Below are 17,393 nucleotides of genomic sequence, written 5' to 3'. Positions count from 1 at the left end.
ATCCACCTGTAGTGTTTTTTCACTTTCATTTTGAGTGTGGCTCCAAATCCAGACCTCCATGGGTCAAACGATACATTTGATTTCCATTGATACTTTTTGTGTGATTTTTATTGTCAGTACATTCAACTATGTAAAGAACAGAGTAATAAAAATATTTCATTCATTCAGATCTAGGATGTGTTATTCTAGTGTTCCCTTTATTTTTTGAGCAGTAATATATATATATATATATATATATATATATATATATATATAGATTCAAATAATTAAATAAATAAAAGAAGATCAGAAGACCAGTTCTTGATTTTAAAACTCAAGAATTTTGATTAAACAAATTGCGTATTAAACTTAGAAGTCAAAATCATTTTAATAGCTTTTATTTACATACACAGAAAGGCACTGGGAATGCTGAACTTATCCACGTTCATGAACGTGAAGGGACGTTTTATCTGGTTTGTTATCACTTTACAAATGTGGAGAAAAATAAAAGGATGTGCTGTTCAAAAGAACCATTTTTTCCCCAGATTTTACTTTGCTGGAAATGACTGAACTCATGTTTAGTTCTTTTACGGCTGGTTCTGACTGATGCTTGACTTAGTGCTGCAGGGAGTTGACCAACGCCCATCACCTAAACAGATGAACAGGTATTCTAGACTATGGCGACTTCACTACATTCCACAATACCTTGGCATTTCCTAGTTTAGCTTCAGAAAAAGCACATTTGATGTCACCCACAGGCGGCTGGATTGAGGTCCAAAGGTTGAGCTTGCCGGTCTATACTGTTAATCCTATTGGTCAATCCAGTGCCCTAACCAAGATTTCCTGCTGGTTCAAAACAACAAAAACAAATATTGCATCAGAATAAATGTAAGGTGTCTTAAATTGCATCCAAAAAGTCCAGCCATTTCACATACATTTTATTTCACAGAAGTGAGACTAGGACTTCTTTTTGAACGGTTACAGTGTGAAGCAGAACATAAAGCTTAGCAACATCCAACAGTGGAAATTTGGCATAACTCTCTGTTAGGCACCAGTACCAAGGAAGAATTATAAAACACATTCACACAAAGGAGTTTGGCCTACACAGTGTGTTTTAAACATTTCATCAGAAAACAGACATAACATCCACAAACACCTCACTTTACCTCACAATGCTGAACTTTATAGTCTTGACTGGAATGCAGCGAGCACAGAACAGAAACACAATGCAACATTTCAGGGAACCTTTCATACAACATTCAGGTTTACAGCTTTAAAAGTGGATTGACAGTTTCATTAAAATCTTAATTAAAGGCCATGTAGATAACTTTTTAGGTTGTCAAACTGCTAAACGTGATTTAAAAACAGGGGAAAAGGAAGAAAAACAGGTTGAATGTGAATTCTTGGCACTCAGTAATTTCCATTTTTTCCTGTTCACTAACAATAATATTCTAGTTGTGAAAAACCCAGACAGCCAAGATGTGGAAACTCAAAGAGCGCCACCCACTCCATTTTAGTTTTAAAACACTGAAAGCTAGGAGCTGTACTTTAGTTTTCAGCTGTCACATTAATACTGTGAAAATGGAGTATTTTCATTTCACCTTACTATACTGCAGATTGTCATACCTGCCTAGACTTGGTCATCATATGAGCTTTGGTTGCCTAAATCTTAACGCTAACTCCGTCAAATCATCGGTGAAATGCATTAAACAGAGATTCCATGTAGCCATCTTTGAAAATACATAGATCCTTAACTCTGTTGCATAGTGCATGTTTGTTTGAGCCTCAAACTCAATCAGAACCTTTTTTCTATCCATAGTTTATTACATCTTACACATCAACTGGTCTGTTTCATTAAATTTTGTTGGATTTCAGTAAAATCAGTTAAAATTCTTGGAAACAAGGCCAGTTGGAGCCAAACAGGCTTTTTTCCCACTGAAACACAGCTACACAGGAGGAATCTGCACAGAAGTTAGATACACCCTTCTATTTAAATTTAGTGCTGACTGGGTGCCTGCTGGCACTAACATACATTCAAGGTTAAACATGCCGTTGAAGTCCTTGTGTGAATGGCGCCCTGGCTGAGCCCCTCCCTCTATAGTCCCAATGGGCATTGAGAGTCCTTATTCCAAAAACAAACAGACATTGAAAATAGTCTTTTTTTGTGTTTTATAAAATCTCAAACATTGTTTTAAAAAATCTGTTCAGTTTGGAATTTGTTTTAGGTTTGAGGATGAAACTTCCTAAACTTCCAAATACTGCTTTAATTTAGCGGCAAATAAGAAGCTGTATTTCAGATACCTGCAGCATTAATACCACCACATAGCATCTTAAAATGCTCACAATAAGAATAACACTTAGGGATGATCTTTCACAGGGCACGGCAATTTAGGAAGGGAAACTTTACTTGGAGTGCAACTGATAACTTTCTTCTTCTGTTGTTATGGGTGGTAGGCTGCATAGAGAAAAAAGAACCATAACATGGTGAAGAAACGGGGCTCACCCAGAGACACCACTCATAAAAACATAGACTCCCATCATACCCGCAGAGGGTTTGGAAAGAAAGAAAAATAAACTATTTTAAATAAAATAGTCCTTTTTGGCATATTAGTGGCATTATTCTCAGCACTGTTATGTTGTCACTCAGAAATGACGTGTTTCGGGTTTCTGAGAGCAAAGGAGGCAAATCTGCCCGACTGTTTCCAGATTATTTTTAATTCATTGCATCATTTTCTTAATTTAAGTACATATGAGTTGTGCTACTTTCACAAATGATGTTTTAAGAGAATGATGCATGATGCTAATTCTTGCATATTTCCTTGGTTCAGTGACGCATCAACAGATTAAGAAGCGCATTGTGTTTTATTCTAAACAAAAGCCCATTAGTCAGGCACTAATAAATATGTTGAAGGAAGTAAATTGGGTGGAAAATGAAATAAATAAGTTTTGTTTGCAGGGTACCAAGAGAAAACCATAACAAGTCTCTGACCATTATTTCACACTTCACACAAGTCAAGGCTTACATAAACTTTGCCTTTCATGGCGACTTGGCTGCCTGACTATGCCCCGTTGTATGAAGAGCAGTCACAGCTTCAGGGTGTTGGTACCTCTCCCTCCGTCAGGTTCTTGAAGTGGACGGACAGAGACTCTTCCTCTGGGTTTGGGGGACGTCTGTACTCCTCCTTGGTGACCAAGTAAACCAGTGTAAGCCCATACAACACCAGCAGGATCCCCAAGGCGTTGGCCAGCACCCCCTCTGGGGCAAACTGAGAGTAAGTGGTCCTAAAAACAGGAACAAAAACACATTACAGCCTTAGCAATGTATTCACACCCATTCAACTTTCTCACATTACATCACATTAAACCCACAAATCTATTTTGTTTTTGATCCATTTAACACTAACACACAGCAGCATATAACACTGTTTTCAAAATATCTAACAAGTAAAAATCTGTATTCAGTCTTGCATTACTCAGTCACCCTGAAACACCTTTCACTGCAAAAATTACAGCTGACAGTTTCAGGTTATGCACCCCCACCATGACTTGTGGCAAGCAGTCCATGGAATTCTTATGGCTTTCAACCAGTTTTCTTTTTGTTACCTTTGTCGACACATTATCCCACCTGAGCTGGGCATCTCTGTAGCTCCTCCAGAGATATATTCACAGAAGTCTGACTTTATCACTTCGGTATCTTCTGAAGGTGATTGGTTGTTTGGGATTTTATTTAGGGATGTCAGAGTAAAGGTAAATGTAGGTCGTACATCAGATTTTTACTAAATCTCTGTTTGACACCCATTTAGCGTTTAGGTTTCCTTTTACAACTATGTAGTACTCTAACAGACTCTAAACTCTAACAGCTTAAAAGATGGAACAGGAACCAGAAATTGAACGCTAAATCTAACGCTGCTTTGTCCCGCCACCATTTTACTACAGAAATTAGCTCTAGATAAAGAATATTGTCATTTTTGGTTACATCATATTTTTTGGAGCAGTGTGGTTGTAATTTGCTATTTGAGCCTTTAGGTGTCACTAGACCATTCATATTGAATATTTAAGGAACATTTTACCTCACCCTCATGTTTGCTAAATTTTCTGTCTGCAAATACTGCTTGGTTTGTTCAAACCCATTGAGCAGTAGCTGCTCTGACTGGATAGGCGCCACGGGCAAAGATCCACCAGGAGCTCTGGAGTTGTTATGGAATCTTGTTTATATTAAAACCCTCTGAGGCTTTATGAGAACAGCGCAGACTGCAAGTAGCACATAGCGACAGACAATCAAACATACATTATACTGAAGAGGAGCTTCTCGGTGATGCCAAGCAGGCTCGTCCCAATGGCCATGACCAGTAGAGAAAGCCCACAGAACACATGGATAGGTAGGTATGTGGCTCGTAACCATGACGATGCAACAGGAAAAAGGAAAAACAGCAAACCTAAAACCCACTGGGATAAACAGACACATGAATGATGAGTGTGCTTCTACGTGAAGAGATATCAGACATATGTTTACATACAGTGACTCGCAAAAATATTCATTACCTTTTGTTAAGTTTCCACAAACTTGGATGGTTTTATTGGGATTTTATGTGACAGACCAATACAAAGTAGTGCATCATTGGGAATTGTTAGAAGAAAAATAAATTGTGACATCTGATGTTTAAGACAGGAATAAGATAAATTGTTTTTTAAAGTTCTTTTAATGTGGACATCTGTGCTTTTGCCTCTGATTGATACATTTAATGAGCATCTTTCTGGACCATTTTCCACCGTTTCTTTGCTCTTTTCTCTGGTGCCATAGTTAACCGTAAAATAGTAATACCATAACGTTTTATTTCATTTATTTCACTTTAAAAACAACATAGAAGCTGACCAAAGTGCTGCCTAAAACGTATGCATAAATATATATACATACATAAACACACTAAAAAGTAAACAAAAGAAAAACAAAAGGAAAAAGCACAATTGGAACACAGAAAAAGTTACCCGGGGTAAAAGCCAAAGAGGAAAAAAGCGTGTTTTAATAACATCGAGAGATGGAGCCTGGCTGACCAGTGGCACTTCATTCCACAACTTAGGAGCCAGAACTGCAAAAGCTCCGTCTCCCTTGGATTTATAAAGAGGAGGGGCCAGCCCCTTTTGACACTTAAAAGAAAATAAAATAATTTTAAAATGGGTTTGAAACGATAGACTGCTGACCTGTCCAGGCAGGAAGCCAGTGGAGGGATGCAAAACTGGGTAAACTTTTTCAGTTAAAAATTGTGCTGCAGCATCCAGCTGTTGCCATGCTGACATCAATCAAAAGAGAATTACAATAATCCAGGCGGGACGTGATAAAAGCATGGACCACAATTTCAAATCAATTCAGTTCAAAAATACTTTAACAATCCCAAAGAGAAATGAAAGGCTGGTGTAACAGCAGTTTCTTCAGTGATTGTCGTAGATGGTGATGGCTGCAGAGAGGAAAGGTCTCCTGTAGCGGTCTGTCTTACAGCTGATCTAGAGAACCAAAGTCATCTCTAGAGGTTCTAGAAGGTCACCAGAACATAGCTGGCCTTCTTTATAAGCTTGTTGAGCTTCTCTAGGTCAGTTGCTCTGATGCTGCTATCCCAACAGACGATGACAAAGGAGATCACACTCTCCACAACAGACTTATAAAAGATCTGAAGCATCTTGCTGCAAACCCTGAAGGAGCTAAGCTTCCTCAGGCAGTACAGTCTGCTCTGTCTCTTCTTGTAGACAGCTTCACAGTTGTGTCTCCACTCCAGGTATTTATACTCCTCCCACTCCTCCACTTCTTCTCCAAGGATAGTGATCGTGAAGACCGCTGATCGCTGCATCGACCGATCTGCACCAGATTTGTTGTGAGTCATTGGGGAGCGCTTGCGAACGCGTTCGTGTGAATCGCCCGGTGGACGGGAGAGGAAAATGCGTGACAGCAACTGCTGTGGGGGGCGGCCGGCGGTGAGCGAACCCCGCCGGCCAGCTGGCCGGCAGGCGGAGTGCGCTTGGCTGCGAGGGCCGATCGACGCCGCTTGCGGCTTTAAAATCCTTCATATGCGGCCTATCAGCGTACCTCGAGTCGCTGTTGCACGTTCCATAACAACAATATTTAAAAAACATGGTTAGGAGACGTCTTAGACTTAGAAAAAGCAGTCGTTTTACCGAGTAAAACCAAGGGTAACTACAGCGAAAGAGCGGAGGAAAACGCATATTTGCACTACCTGTACGTGATATGACGTCACCTTCTAAAAATACCTCCCTCGCGGTACGCCATTGAATTGCGCTAGACAAGACGGACGTAATGTTTGACAGGTGCCTCAACTGAAATCTAGTTTGAGGCATGGGATCTATTTCTACTCCTAAATTAGAGACTCTGGACTTCATATATGGGGCCAAATAGGAAAGATCAAATGAAGGACCATTGTTTGGACTGCTGGATTTAAAAAGGATAACCTCTGTTTGTCTTCTCGACAACTGAGTAGAGCTTGAACAGAACCATTGTGTTTTAGAGGAAAATAGATATGGCAGTCATCAGCATATAAATGAAATGACACAATGCTTCCTAAAAATAGCCCCAAGTGGCAGTAAGTAGAGAGCCAACAGGACAATTCAGCTTAAATGATGAGCTTGCTCATTTAAGTACACATTTAAATTCATTAGGTGCTTTGTATTGACCATTTATGGTGGACTGTGGGCTGGTAGAGGGCAGAACCAGGTATGCAAACGTTCAGGTGCAGCTGTGCTCTATAAAAGGGAAATTGCATACTGGTGTGCGTGCGCATGATTTTATAAATCTGAATTTATTTTTTTGCCAAGACCATTTTTAGCTTTTGGCTGAATGCAAACTTTTAGTATAGGTCCTACTCAATGGTTTATAAATGAGACCTGTGGCCCTTTTTGAATCCAAACTGAAGAACATTTTATTGATACTCAGTAGCACGGTGGCATTTTGTCCTATATTTTAAAATGTTATTCATTTTATTTGTTTTACTTTACTTTTACTTCACTATTTTTGAATGATTTTTAGGATTTTTTGAAAAGCACTTTGGCTGTCTGGTTGGCTTTTGTAAAAGGCTATATAAATACATAAATGAAGTTTATTAGCTATATGGTTGTGGCAAACTAAAAACAGAACACTGTAGTGTTCTATGGTCTTCATAACTTTAATTGGATGGCTTCATCCAATCAGTTGCAAATACATTTTTGGGGGGTGCTGGGAAGAAAAAAAAAAAAAATAAATAAAATAAAAATAAATAAAAATAAAAAATCGTTCACTTTTTAATAGTACATTAAAAACAAATATAATTTTCCTTTAGTATTACAATGATGCAACATTATCTGTTTGTCAATCACATAAAGATCTTTTAAAATACATTCAAGTTTGCGGTTGTACAAATTTCAAGACATAGTAAATGTTTGCTTGATTGTGTGTGTGTGTGTGTGTGTGTGTGTGTGTGTGTGTGTGTGTGTGTGTGTGTGTGTGTACCTGTAAACAGAACAGAATTAGTGTGGCCATGCCACACCAGCTGTGCAGAGAGTACATGTCTGGGATCTTGGCTGCTCTGTGGAAGTCAAACACAGCCACAACCCCTGCACACACCAACAGCATGTTACAGGACAGCTTTATGTGACTGATGGGAAAGAATGTTTCCCTCCAATGCTATGGTTCATAGAAAAGACTCACCTACAATGCTGATGATGAGGGCAAGCAGGTGAATAATGCCGTGGAGTAGCTTCACGTGTTTCTTTGCTTCATTACGAAAAACTCTGTAAACTAATATGGCTAAAGAGGAAAACAAGTCTTCATCAGGTGTGAATAATATCATATATAGAAATATTTGTTAAAAGTTACCATACTTGCTGATGAGCATTTACACCTGTATTTCTTAAAAGGTTGTAGCCAAAATTCGATTGTTTGTGTTTATGCGTCTGTAGTACACCAAATAGCAATCAAAGAAAAAAGTTTAGAAGGCCTTTATTACCATATGCCTACAAGAAATATAATATAAGACGTAATATTTATTAATTATGTCATGTTCTGGTCCGGCTGTCTGCTTACTCTCCGACATTCATCCTGCAACCCAGCAATTGGCCTGTGAGCTGTACCCTGCTGCAACGTCATTCCCTTCACCTGCTCCTACGCCTTTAAAAAAGCCTGGAGTTTGTAGATGTTTAGCGTTTTGACCATAACTTCACAGGTTTTCCCTGAATTACCTCACCCTCTACGCTGAGCCTTCTGTTTTCTAGAAAACCACCTAGACTTACTTGATCTCAATATCACTTTTCCCTCATGTCACTATGATCCATCGTGCTGGAATCACACAAAAATATCTAATTATGCCCACATTATTGAAATAAGCTGCTTGGAGGAAGTTCTATTCCCGTTTTTAGTCATTGCAGTGATCTCTGGCTGGACAAAGAGGACTACTACCTTGGATGAGACACAACCACACGCATGGATCATATCGTCTTTTTCCAGGCTAAGGCTGCTGTGGCTCAGTGAGAAGAAAAGTTGTCTTTAAATTCAGAGGTTGCACATTTATCTCCATCTTTCTCCCACACCATAATGCTATTTTGTCTTGAACAAGGAACCTTACACACATGTTGGCTAATGCAACTGTGGCTGAGTGAATGGAACTTGTAGCATAGACGTGTTTTAAGTGATCAGTTTCATTAGCAAAGGTCTCCATTTAAGAACGTTTTTCCAAACTTTCCAAACAGTCAGAAGGAAGCTTCATCAAAGAAGACTTTCCACCAGGATTCAGCTGTCCCTCCTTGTAATTGGTGCATCATTTTCATCTGTCTTTGATTACTGTCTTGGACAGATGTTGCTTCTATACTGTAAGAATATTGTCTGAAAGTCTTCACCTTACTGTGCATGTAGATCACTCACACAAACTCTCTTATAATTATGAGGGAGCTCTGCAGTGGTGGCGGCAAACTTCTGTGGCATACTCCCCAGTAAGAGACACCTGCGGGACACTACGAAATGTCCTCAAACCTTATTCACTCCAGCTGAACCTCTCATTTTCGGGTTTTTGGTGATTTGGAAAACATTTTTCTTAGCAAAAACATCTTTAGCAGGGGTTTCCTGCATGTGAGGTCAGATAGACTAAAATCAACGAGGGGTGCACTATTTTATTTGCAAGTAACTGTTGTTTAAACAAGAAGACAGATGGAGACCATTTTAGGAAGTGGCCAAAGGTCCTCAATGTCAGATTTTAGAGAAAAATAATCAAGGCTGAACAATCTAAGATGACAGAGCCAGATTTCCCCTGGAGAGACTAAGTTTTTCTACTGCTATGGGCATTTTGTTTTAGCAGCATTGTTGTTAGCCAGCATATCCTGGACCTCCTTGAAACCTTCACTTGGGTCCTTCTCATTCACACACATGCATTCTGTCTTGCTACGGCTAACCTTCCTTCCTCTCCCTTCCAGGCCAAAAGTCCAGCGCTCTAGATGTTCCTCAACTTGTTCTCTGCTTTCACTGCACATCGCAATGTCATCTGCAAACATCATAATTACCTTCCTATCCTCATCCTTATTAATCATGGTTCCCTCTCATTTTCTTTTTTCATCAACTCTTCAAAGAACCCCTTCCATCTCCCTATCATATTTGTGGCACTTGTCAGTACATTTCCATCCTGATCTTTAATCACCCTAACCCATCCATCCTCCCTCTGTCTCTCCAATCCTTCTCTCTCATTACTGCTTCTTCTGCTTAACCAAGATCAGGTCTCTGGGGTAGCAGCCTAAGCATGGAGGCCCAGACTCTCCTCTCCCCAGCCACTTGGGCCAGCTCTTCCAGGGGCCGACTTACTGTCCCACTTATCACACAAGTCACTGTATGCCCTTTGTTTGGTCTTAGCTACCACTAGCATAACTTTACGGGAACAACCAAGAAGCTTGTGGTGGATTTCCACAGGGGTACCCACCACATCGACCAACATTCAGGGAATTGATTTTAAAATAGTGAACCTTAAACGTACCTTATGTACGTGTGAGGTTCACCTGAACCTTCAACTGGACTGGAATCACAACACTGATGCTCTTTACAGGAAGGGTCAGAGCATGTTACAGATTAAGGTGACAGATCTTTAGGAGATGGACAGATACACTTACTATTTAAAAATAGGATGTGACAAGAGACAATCAAAAACTTTATCTGGCTTGAGATGAACAAGATCTGGCGTCTTTATGTCTCTCAGCTTATTTCAGGCCATGAACAAAACGAAGCCAAAAGGAGGATTAGAACAGCTTGCTTCCAACTGTAACTACATTAACTCCAATTACTGTTTATGCCTGGGTGAGGAAGCCCTCAGGGGGTTTCCATCTCACATCAGCCTCCCCTATTACAGTCACCGTCTAACGTCTAACTGACCTTTTCCTTTATCACCCTAATGTCATTTAGGACTGCAGCAGTTGAGCTAATGTGGATTTATTCTCATTTGTGAATCTACCAAGGGCTACAGACACCAAACCGGCGACAAGGATAATTGATATTATCTTCCCTACATTGTCAGGATCTGCTGCGCTGGCCACAAACACAGGTGTCAGATTAATTGTGGAGTTTGGACAGAACTCCACTGGAGGGAGTTTTTTGAAAATCAGTATAAAAATAACTAGGTGAATACTCGATGACCTCAGAAAAGTTTAAAAGAGGATATTTTAACCAAACTAATTTAAATCTTCTTTATTTTGTATGGGGCTAACCTACTGTGGTGTGCTGCCCTCAAACAGATGTTTGGCTTTAATGTTTATTGCCTGATGAACAACATAAAGGTTAATTACACATTATGCAATATGGTTAATGTTAAAAAGCAAATAAAAAGTTATAAATGGGGTTGTCTCCAATTACAGCAGGAGAAAAAAAAGCATAATAAATTCCCTGACATTCATTTTGGACACATCAAGGGCAGAGAACATGTTTTGGCTCTGGTATTCATCTTATTTACTTCTGAAGACATTTTTTTTTTTTTTTTAAATCTAGTGCTTTAATTAATGTGAAATTTCCTTTTTACATCAAGTTTGCAAACTGCTTACTAATGGTCTGCTGTTAATGCTAAATTCATTTTTACTGATAATTCAAATTTCTGAGTTCCAAATAGAAATCAGTCTTTGGATCCAGCAGAACATCTAGTCTGGTTGGAAACCTCCAGAGGTTCCTCACCAACCCAGGGGGTGCAGCCACAGTGTTTTGCTAGGTCAAACAGTAAAATGTCGTTTTTTCTGACTAAAGTAGTTTCCTTCTCATGTTTGATGCATTCTCTACGGTTTGTGTGTAGCAGACACAGCAAACGTGTGGTGTAAATAGCACTTCTTTGACTTTCTTCCTGTCGCTCTTCCATAAAAGTTTAATTTGTGGAGTGAACAGCTAAAAGATGTCCAGTGGAGATATTCCCCTATCAGTCAAAGCATCACAGAACATGCTGATCTCTTTTTCAGTAAAGATCGGACTTGCTGGATCAGGGTGGGATTGGCAGGCATCTGGTCTTTGTTGGCCTAATGCAACAGGTCAGCTACAGACTAGCTTGAGGCTAAAGGCACACATGTCAGCATTTGTAACCACAGAAACACAGCAAAACACTAAAGCACCGATCATGCCGCTATCATGCCTGTTCCTCCTTTACTTAGTTACAATCCAAAGTGATGTGTATCCATGACCACATGCTGGGTTAAAGAAATCCGCCTTTCTTGCAAGAAGAGCCTGAAGTTGCATGGCTGGATGATGCTAAGTTAATACATTCTGGAAAGACAAAACCACTGACTGTAATCACTTTAGATGCTCTGAGTATTCCTCTGATACAACAATACGAGGATATACTTGTTGTTCAAAGAGCTGCATTTGGAAATATGACTCTGCATGGAGTAGGATAAAATATCATGTCAATGACGTGACAGAGAAGCAGGATCAGCGGGGACTCACCGTCGCCCTGCAGGAAGATCAGGCCCAGGACCATGCAGAGCGGGTGCAGGTTGAACTCCTGGGCTGAACCATCCCAGGCAAAACCGCCTCGGTAGTGACCCATCCACACCCCGGTCAGAACAACGGACACAAGACCGAGCACCTGCGACGCTCCCACCAGCCCCGCAAACACAGAGTCACCACGGCGGGGGCTCAGATCTTCCATAGTCTGAGAGCAAGAAGCAGATAAACAGAATTTATTTGCATCAAGAAGCTGAAGCTGACACTAATGAACACAGACTGTTCTGGACTGAAGTTTGCACTCCTGGCTCCTATTCCTCATTTCTTATTCCATTTTACACTGATTACGGAATCTTTGTTCTTCTTCTTTGTTTTGTACAAAGCTGAACAAAACATTGCAATGAAACATGCCATCAGGAACAGTACAGGGCCCTGTAAAACTATTCTCACCCCTAAAACCATTTCATATTTTGTCACGTTACAATGGGAAACTTTAAACTAACAGTTACATTTTATCTGAAATGAAACTCCTGAAAGACTGGCGAGGCGTTGTATTTAAAGACCCTGGGTCGATACTTTGTGGAATCAAATTCCACCAAAATACATCTGTTTATTAGAGAACATTAGGAAATAAACATATTAACAGTACATGATCTGAAAATGCAAGGAGTAAAACTCCCACTGAGACATGACAATGCAGCTAAACCAACAGGCTGGGCAGGGAGAGCTCTAACCAGAGAAGCTCTAGAGGGGATCAGAGATCCACAGCTCAGAGGGAAAATCTGGTGGAAGGACAACAACCAATCATGGAATTGGACAGTCTGGCCCTTTTGGAAGGGTATGATGAGGACAGACGTCGTTGAATAGCTTCTCTTGGCTTATAAGAAGCCCTGTTTGCCATAAGCTGTGTTGGGGATGCAGCAATCATGTGGAAGAAGGTGCTCTGGTCAGACACACAAAAATAAAACGCAAGTCACACTTTTCAGATTTTTATCTGTAAAAATGTTAAGACCATGCATAATTTTTGTTTGACCGCTACTTTGTGTTGGTCAATCAAATTAAATCTTTTACAGTAAACTAAAGTTTATGTTTGAGACATGACAACATGTGAAAGGGTTCTGTGGGTATAAATTATTTTGCAAGACACACTAACTCCAGCATCACTAGTTCAGCTTCAGTGCCTACTTCAAAAGGAAACCTAGGCCACCATCAATGTCAAAGTGAGGCCCAGGAGATTTATTCAGAGGGCGGTCCGTAAAACCAAAGCTAAGCAGGACTCAGACCCAGGGAGCGGATCCAGAGGCAGGGACAGCTGAGTGGGCCGGTGTTTACCCTTCAAGACGTGTGACTTCTTTATTTGGACCTCACACAAAAACACACATGAGGAATTTTAACCGTTCTCTCTCACAGAACTGTCGAATGCTTTGGATGCATAAAATCCTTTTGAAGCGTCCCTGTGTTCAAGTCATGAGGAGCACTGAAAGAGACGCCTGAGAAAACATGAACCTCTTCAGGTGGGAAAAAAAAACTAATTGTATGAAATAGTAGTAGACAGAGACATGCCCAGAACATCTACTTTTGTACTAATATGTGAAACAATTACAACATACAGAAAAATAATGAAATAATAAAACCTGATCTGACCTGACCAGAGATCTTGACAAGCCTGGGAGCAAAGAGGGCTTTATAACATTGAATAGAAACATTTAATTGACTGTTGAGATTGAAAAAAGCATCAGTTTCTCCAACTATTTTCCTGGGTATCTATATGGAGTTTGAAATTTTTATATTGTAGCAACCCTTGCTCACACCAACTAATGCATGCTTCTCCTACACTCAGTGTCAAACCAACAACATACAAACTAGTTTGCCAGGCAGCCTTTCCCAAATGATGACAAAAACACGCTGGCATCATCGTTCAGGAAAGCTCTGGGATTAATCTTAACCTGGTAGATGTTTTGGCTCAGGGGCAGCAAAAAAGGCCCACAGCAATTTATTGATTTAAACTGTACAAATACAGGGATTTTACAAACTTCATGTCTAAACTTTATACTTTTACAAAATCCTATCCTCATATTTTCACTTTTCTTTTTATTTAAATTGTGCTTTTAATCCATGGGTTATAGATTATGAATTTGGTTAGACAGGAACTCTTACTTTTAGAAAGAAATACTGAATGTTGAGCAAAATAACAGAGACTAGAATTTCTTCTATAACAGAGCAGCCCTGCCATGGTCTGGCCACATGTTTTAAGGTTGACATTAATTAGTGACAAACTGTCCGTTTACCATTTACACAATATGCAGCTGTTGGGAGAAGATAATGTGCTCCACAATCATGATAAAATGGTGAGGAAATCTTTTCACTAAGAAGCATTTTAATCAAGAAACACAATGTTAATTTCCAAATGTTCTTCCACTACGAGCAAATAACTTTGGAGTAAGCATTTAAGTAACCGGTTAGAGTAAACCGTGATGGTCTTGATCTCTAGTCCAGAAACCTAACCGGCTCAGGTTAGCAGTGAACCAGCCTGATGATGGTGAAAATCCTGAACTGATCCTGCTTTGCAGCATCAATCCTGGCTCCATTATTCCGCCTTTTGTGATTACATCAGCACTAAGCCACTTTGTCTTCTTCAGTGTATTTTAAGAAAACTTTTCTATTTGGGGGGTGTTATTTATTTATTCATTTATTTAGCCACAGATAGTTATTATTTAACACGTCAACTATATCGGAAAGAAAAGAAAAGAAGAAACAATCCTTTCAAATCATTATTCATTTTTTGTGCTAGGGTCAATCTCCGGAGCCTCCATCTTTTTTTTTTCCTTCTTATCATGTTTTCTATCCGCTGAATACATAACAGGGAGCGTCAGCTGACAGAGTTACATGAAGCCGTGAAATACGCAGGAAAGAACCAATTAGAACTCGTATTATAGTGTTCACAAATTAGTTACACCTCGGCAAAGTCAATTAGGAAAGGCGACTCGCTGCTGCCTGAGTGGAAGCGCTGCTTGGCTAGAAGTGCGCAGGAACAACGCAAAAAAACAAACAAAACAAAACAAAAAAAAAAAAAAACAAGTGCTGCCGAGGGAAATGGCATCAGAATAAAGTCCGGCGTAGGTGCGCTGCCACCTGTTACCTGTCAAGACCGGAGCTTCTATTTACCTTCAGTATGACGTCAACGCGTCCATTAAAATCCACCAATAAAGGTGTATTTAAGAAGCGCTAGTTAGTTTTTTTTCTTCAGGAAGGTAAGACTTACTGCGCCGTAGACTCCGCGGTGTTGTGCTGACGAAGTCGAGCCCTGACTTCAGGTCCGTCTTCCTCCTGTCTCTGTGGGCGCGCGCAGAGGTGGGAGCGTCTGAGTGTTCTGGAGGCGTCACGCGAACTTAAACCACGTGACCATACGATTTTACAGTCAGGGGAACAATAATGGCCGCCTGTTTGGCTGACTCTCCATTACAAAATGCGTTTTAATCAGAAAGATAAACAAAATATCCGTAAATGTACAGGCAACTGAATAAGTGAGACGTCACAGTGACGTCAGAAGATAGGAGGGGGCTGATTGATGCCTCACATCCTGGGTGCAGAGGTTTGTTGCCTTGGCAATGAAGACCACCGAGGATGGAGAGATGTGAGGCGAGAGGGAGACAGACTGTTCTGAATGATAATATCACCATTACTTGTTTTCCTTCCTGCAGTGGCGTTTTTTTGTTTTTTGTTTTTTTGCATGGATGGCGTCTTGGAGCGAACCCGTCACTCTGCTGTCCCCTTAGGCAGGTTCAGATTAAATTATTTTTATGCAACCAAGTTGTTGTTTCTTCTGACAGGAAATGAGATGGGTACCTCTCAAAACACGATAAAACAGTCTATAACAACTATTCAGTTTGAAACAAATAGATTGAAAACAACCTGAATCATATCTAAAGTATAACTAAAACAGATGTTTTGTGGCAATTTATGAACATTGTTACTAATATAAATAGCTACTAACATAGTTTTACTAGTATTTGTTTCACGTTTCTATTTAACTTTATCCACGCTCACATAATAACTCACATCAATACAGTTGTTTTCTTTGTACTACATTACATCGGCTTTAATCTGCTTGTTAAAAACAGGTCTGTTTGGGAAATGAGATCTGGCATGGTATTTTTATTTCTCCTGACAGATCTGTAAATGAGGTTGACAGGGGAATTATATTTTTCAGCTTTTTTTGTCTAAAAGACTATGTTTGGATTAAAGTTCTTGGGTCTTAAGAGGTTAAAGTGATCTCAATGTGATCTCCTATTGCTCTTTAAGATCTCAACTTCTACGTCTCTTATAGAACTGAGGTGGAGAAATCAGAGAGATCTCTGATTGATTTCAGAGCCAAACAATTCAGCTTTTAATCATCTGATTTTTGATAGTTTTATAGTTCTGATAATGATAAATAATAACATACGACTAAAAAGAAAAACTTTCACCAGAGACTTAAATAATCATATTAACAGTGTTGACATGCTTGTTGTATCTTACAAAAAGAAACATCCAAGATATTTACATAAATTGGATAAAAAGAACAGTAAAATATTATAAATGTCTTAAGAAAATTATTTTAAGTAAAACATGAGCTTATTTCCTGTCATTTGAGGGTAACTGTATGGAAGTCGTTTCTGCAATTTGAAATAAAAATGCTAATAATTAAAAGCTGAAACATTATAATCACAGTTATGACTGAATCTCATAATTCTGACTTTGTATCATAATTATGAATTTGAAACCTATAATTATGATCATGAATTATGATCCCATAACTCTGACACAACGTGTTATTTTTTACTTTCAAATGATGGAAGTCGTCTTTTATATTATTGGGTCAGTTAACAGAATGTAGTGTTGTTTTCTTTTGCTTTTTGAGGATTGTCCCAATTCACACTCCCGACCAACTCCTTACTAACCACCATTAAATTCAAGAGGGAAAAGAATGAGAACGAAAAGAACAGAACATGCCCGTTATATGCTGCTTCATGGTTGGTCTAATCAAATTGTCCCTCAGCTTAACACGCAGTTAGCATTGCTACTTAGCTCCATGAGGACGTGGCCTAGATCTGGGAGGAGACAGGGAATTCAGTGAGATGATGGAGGAGATGATTGTTACGGAGCCTAAGAGAAGGTATATTGTATCTTTAGGGAAGTTGATAGAAAAGTGTACTATGTATGTGTGTTAATTGGTAATTATTACAAATGTTAATTGGTTGATAAGGTTGGCTTGGATACATAATGGAGAAATTATGGTGATTTGAGTATGAGAGGGAAGCTTACTAACCTTGCTAGCAAGCTATGACTGCTCATATATTGCTGCTTCTTAGTGATCTGCCCCATAAAATCATTTTCATTTTAGTTTTTTAAACAGTTGATACAACAATTAGCAGGTTAATGTAATATTTATGTAGTAACTATAAAAGGCTGAAGACACATAGTAGAGCTTCATAGTAATATGGCA

General features: G+C 39.4%; 1 protein-coding gene across 2 annotated transcripts; it reads right to left on the bottom strand.

Annotated features, from left to right (window-relative positions):
• Positions 1-900: 900 nt before the first annotated feature.
• LOC105925299 (cytochrome b561) lies at positions 901-15,452 on the bottom strand. 2 transcript variants are annotated; one of them, XM_012861074.3, is made up of 6 exons: positions 15,171-15,451; positions 11,909-12,116; positions 7,667-7,765; positions 7,469-7,572; positions 4,268-4,425; positions 901-3,261 (listed from the first exon to the last, which is right to left on the bottom strand). In XM_012861074.3, exons 2-6 carry the CDS (start codon positions 12,111-12,113, stop codon positions 3,072-3,074), a joined length of 756 nt encoding a protein of 251 aa, XP_012716528.1. In that variant the 5' UTR covers positions 12,114-12,116; positions 15,171-15,451; the 3' UTR covers positions 901-3,071. The 2 variants fall into 2 exon arrangements, with proteins under 2 accessions (XP_012716528.1, XP_021171438.2); XM_021315763.2 differs by lacking the exon at positions 4,268-4,425 and having other exon boundaries at positions 15,171-15,452.
• Between the last annotated feature and the right edge of the window lie 1,941 nt (positions 15,453-17,393).

Source organism: Fundulus heteroclitus, chromosome 16 (genome assembly GCF_011125445.2).
Source record: "Fundulus heteroclitus isolate FHET01 chromosome 16, MU-UCD_Fhet_4.1, whole genome shotgun sequence".
Lineage (NCBI taxonomy): Eukaryota > Metazoa > Chordata > Actinopteri > Cyprinodontiformes > Fundulidae > Fundulus > Fundulus heteroclitus.
Note: the sequence above shows the minus strand (reverse complement) of the source record. Positions and strands in the feature narration are given on the sequence as shown.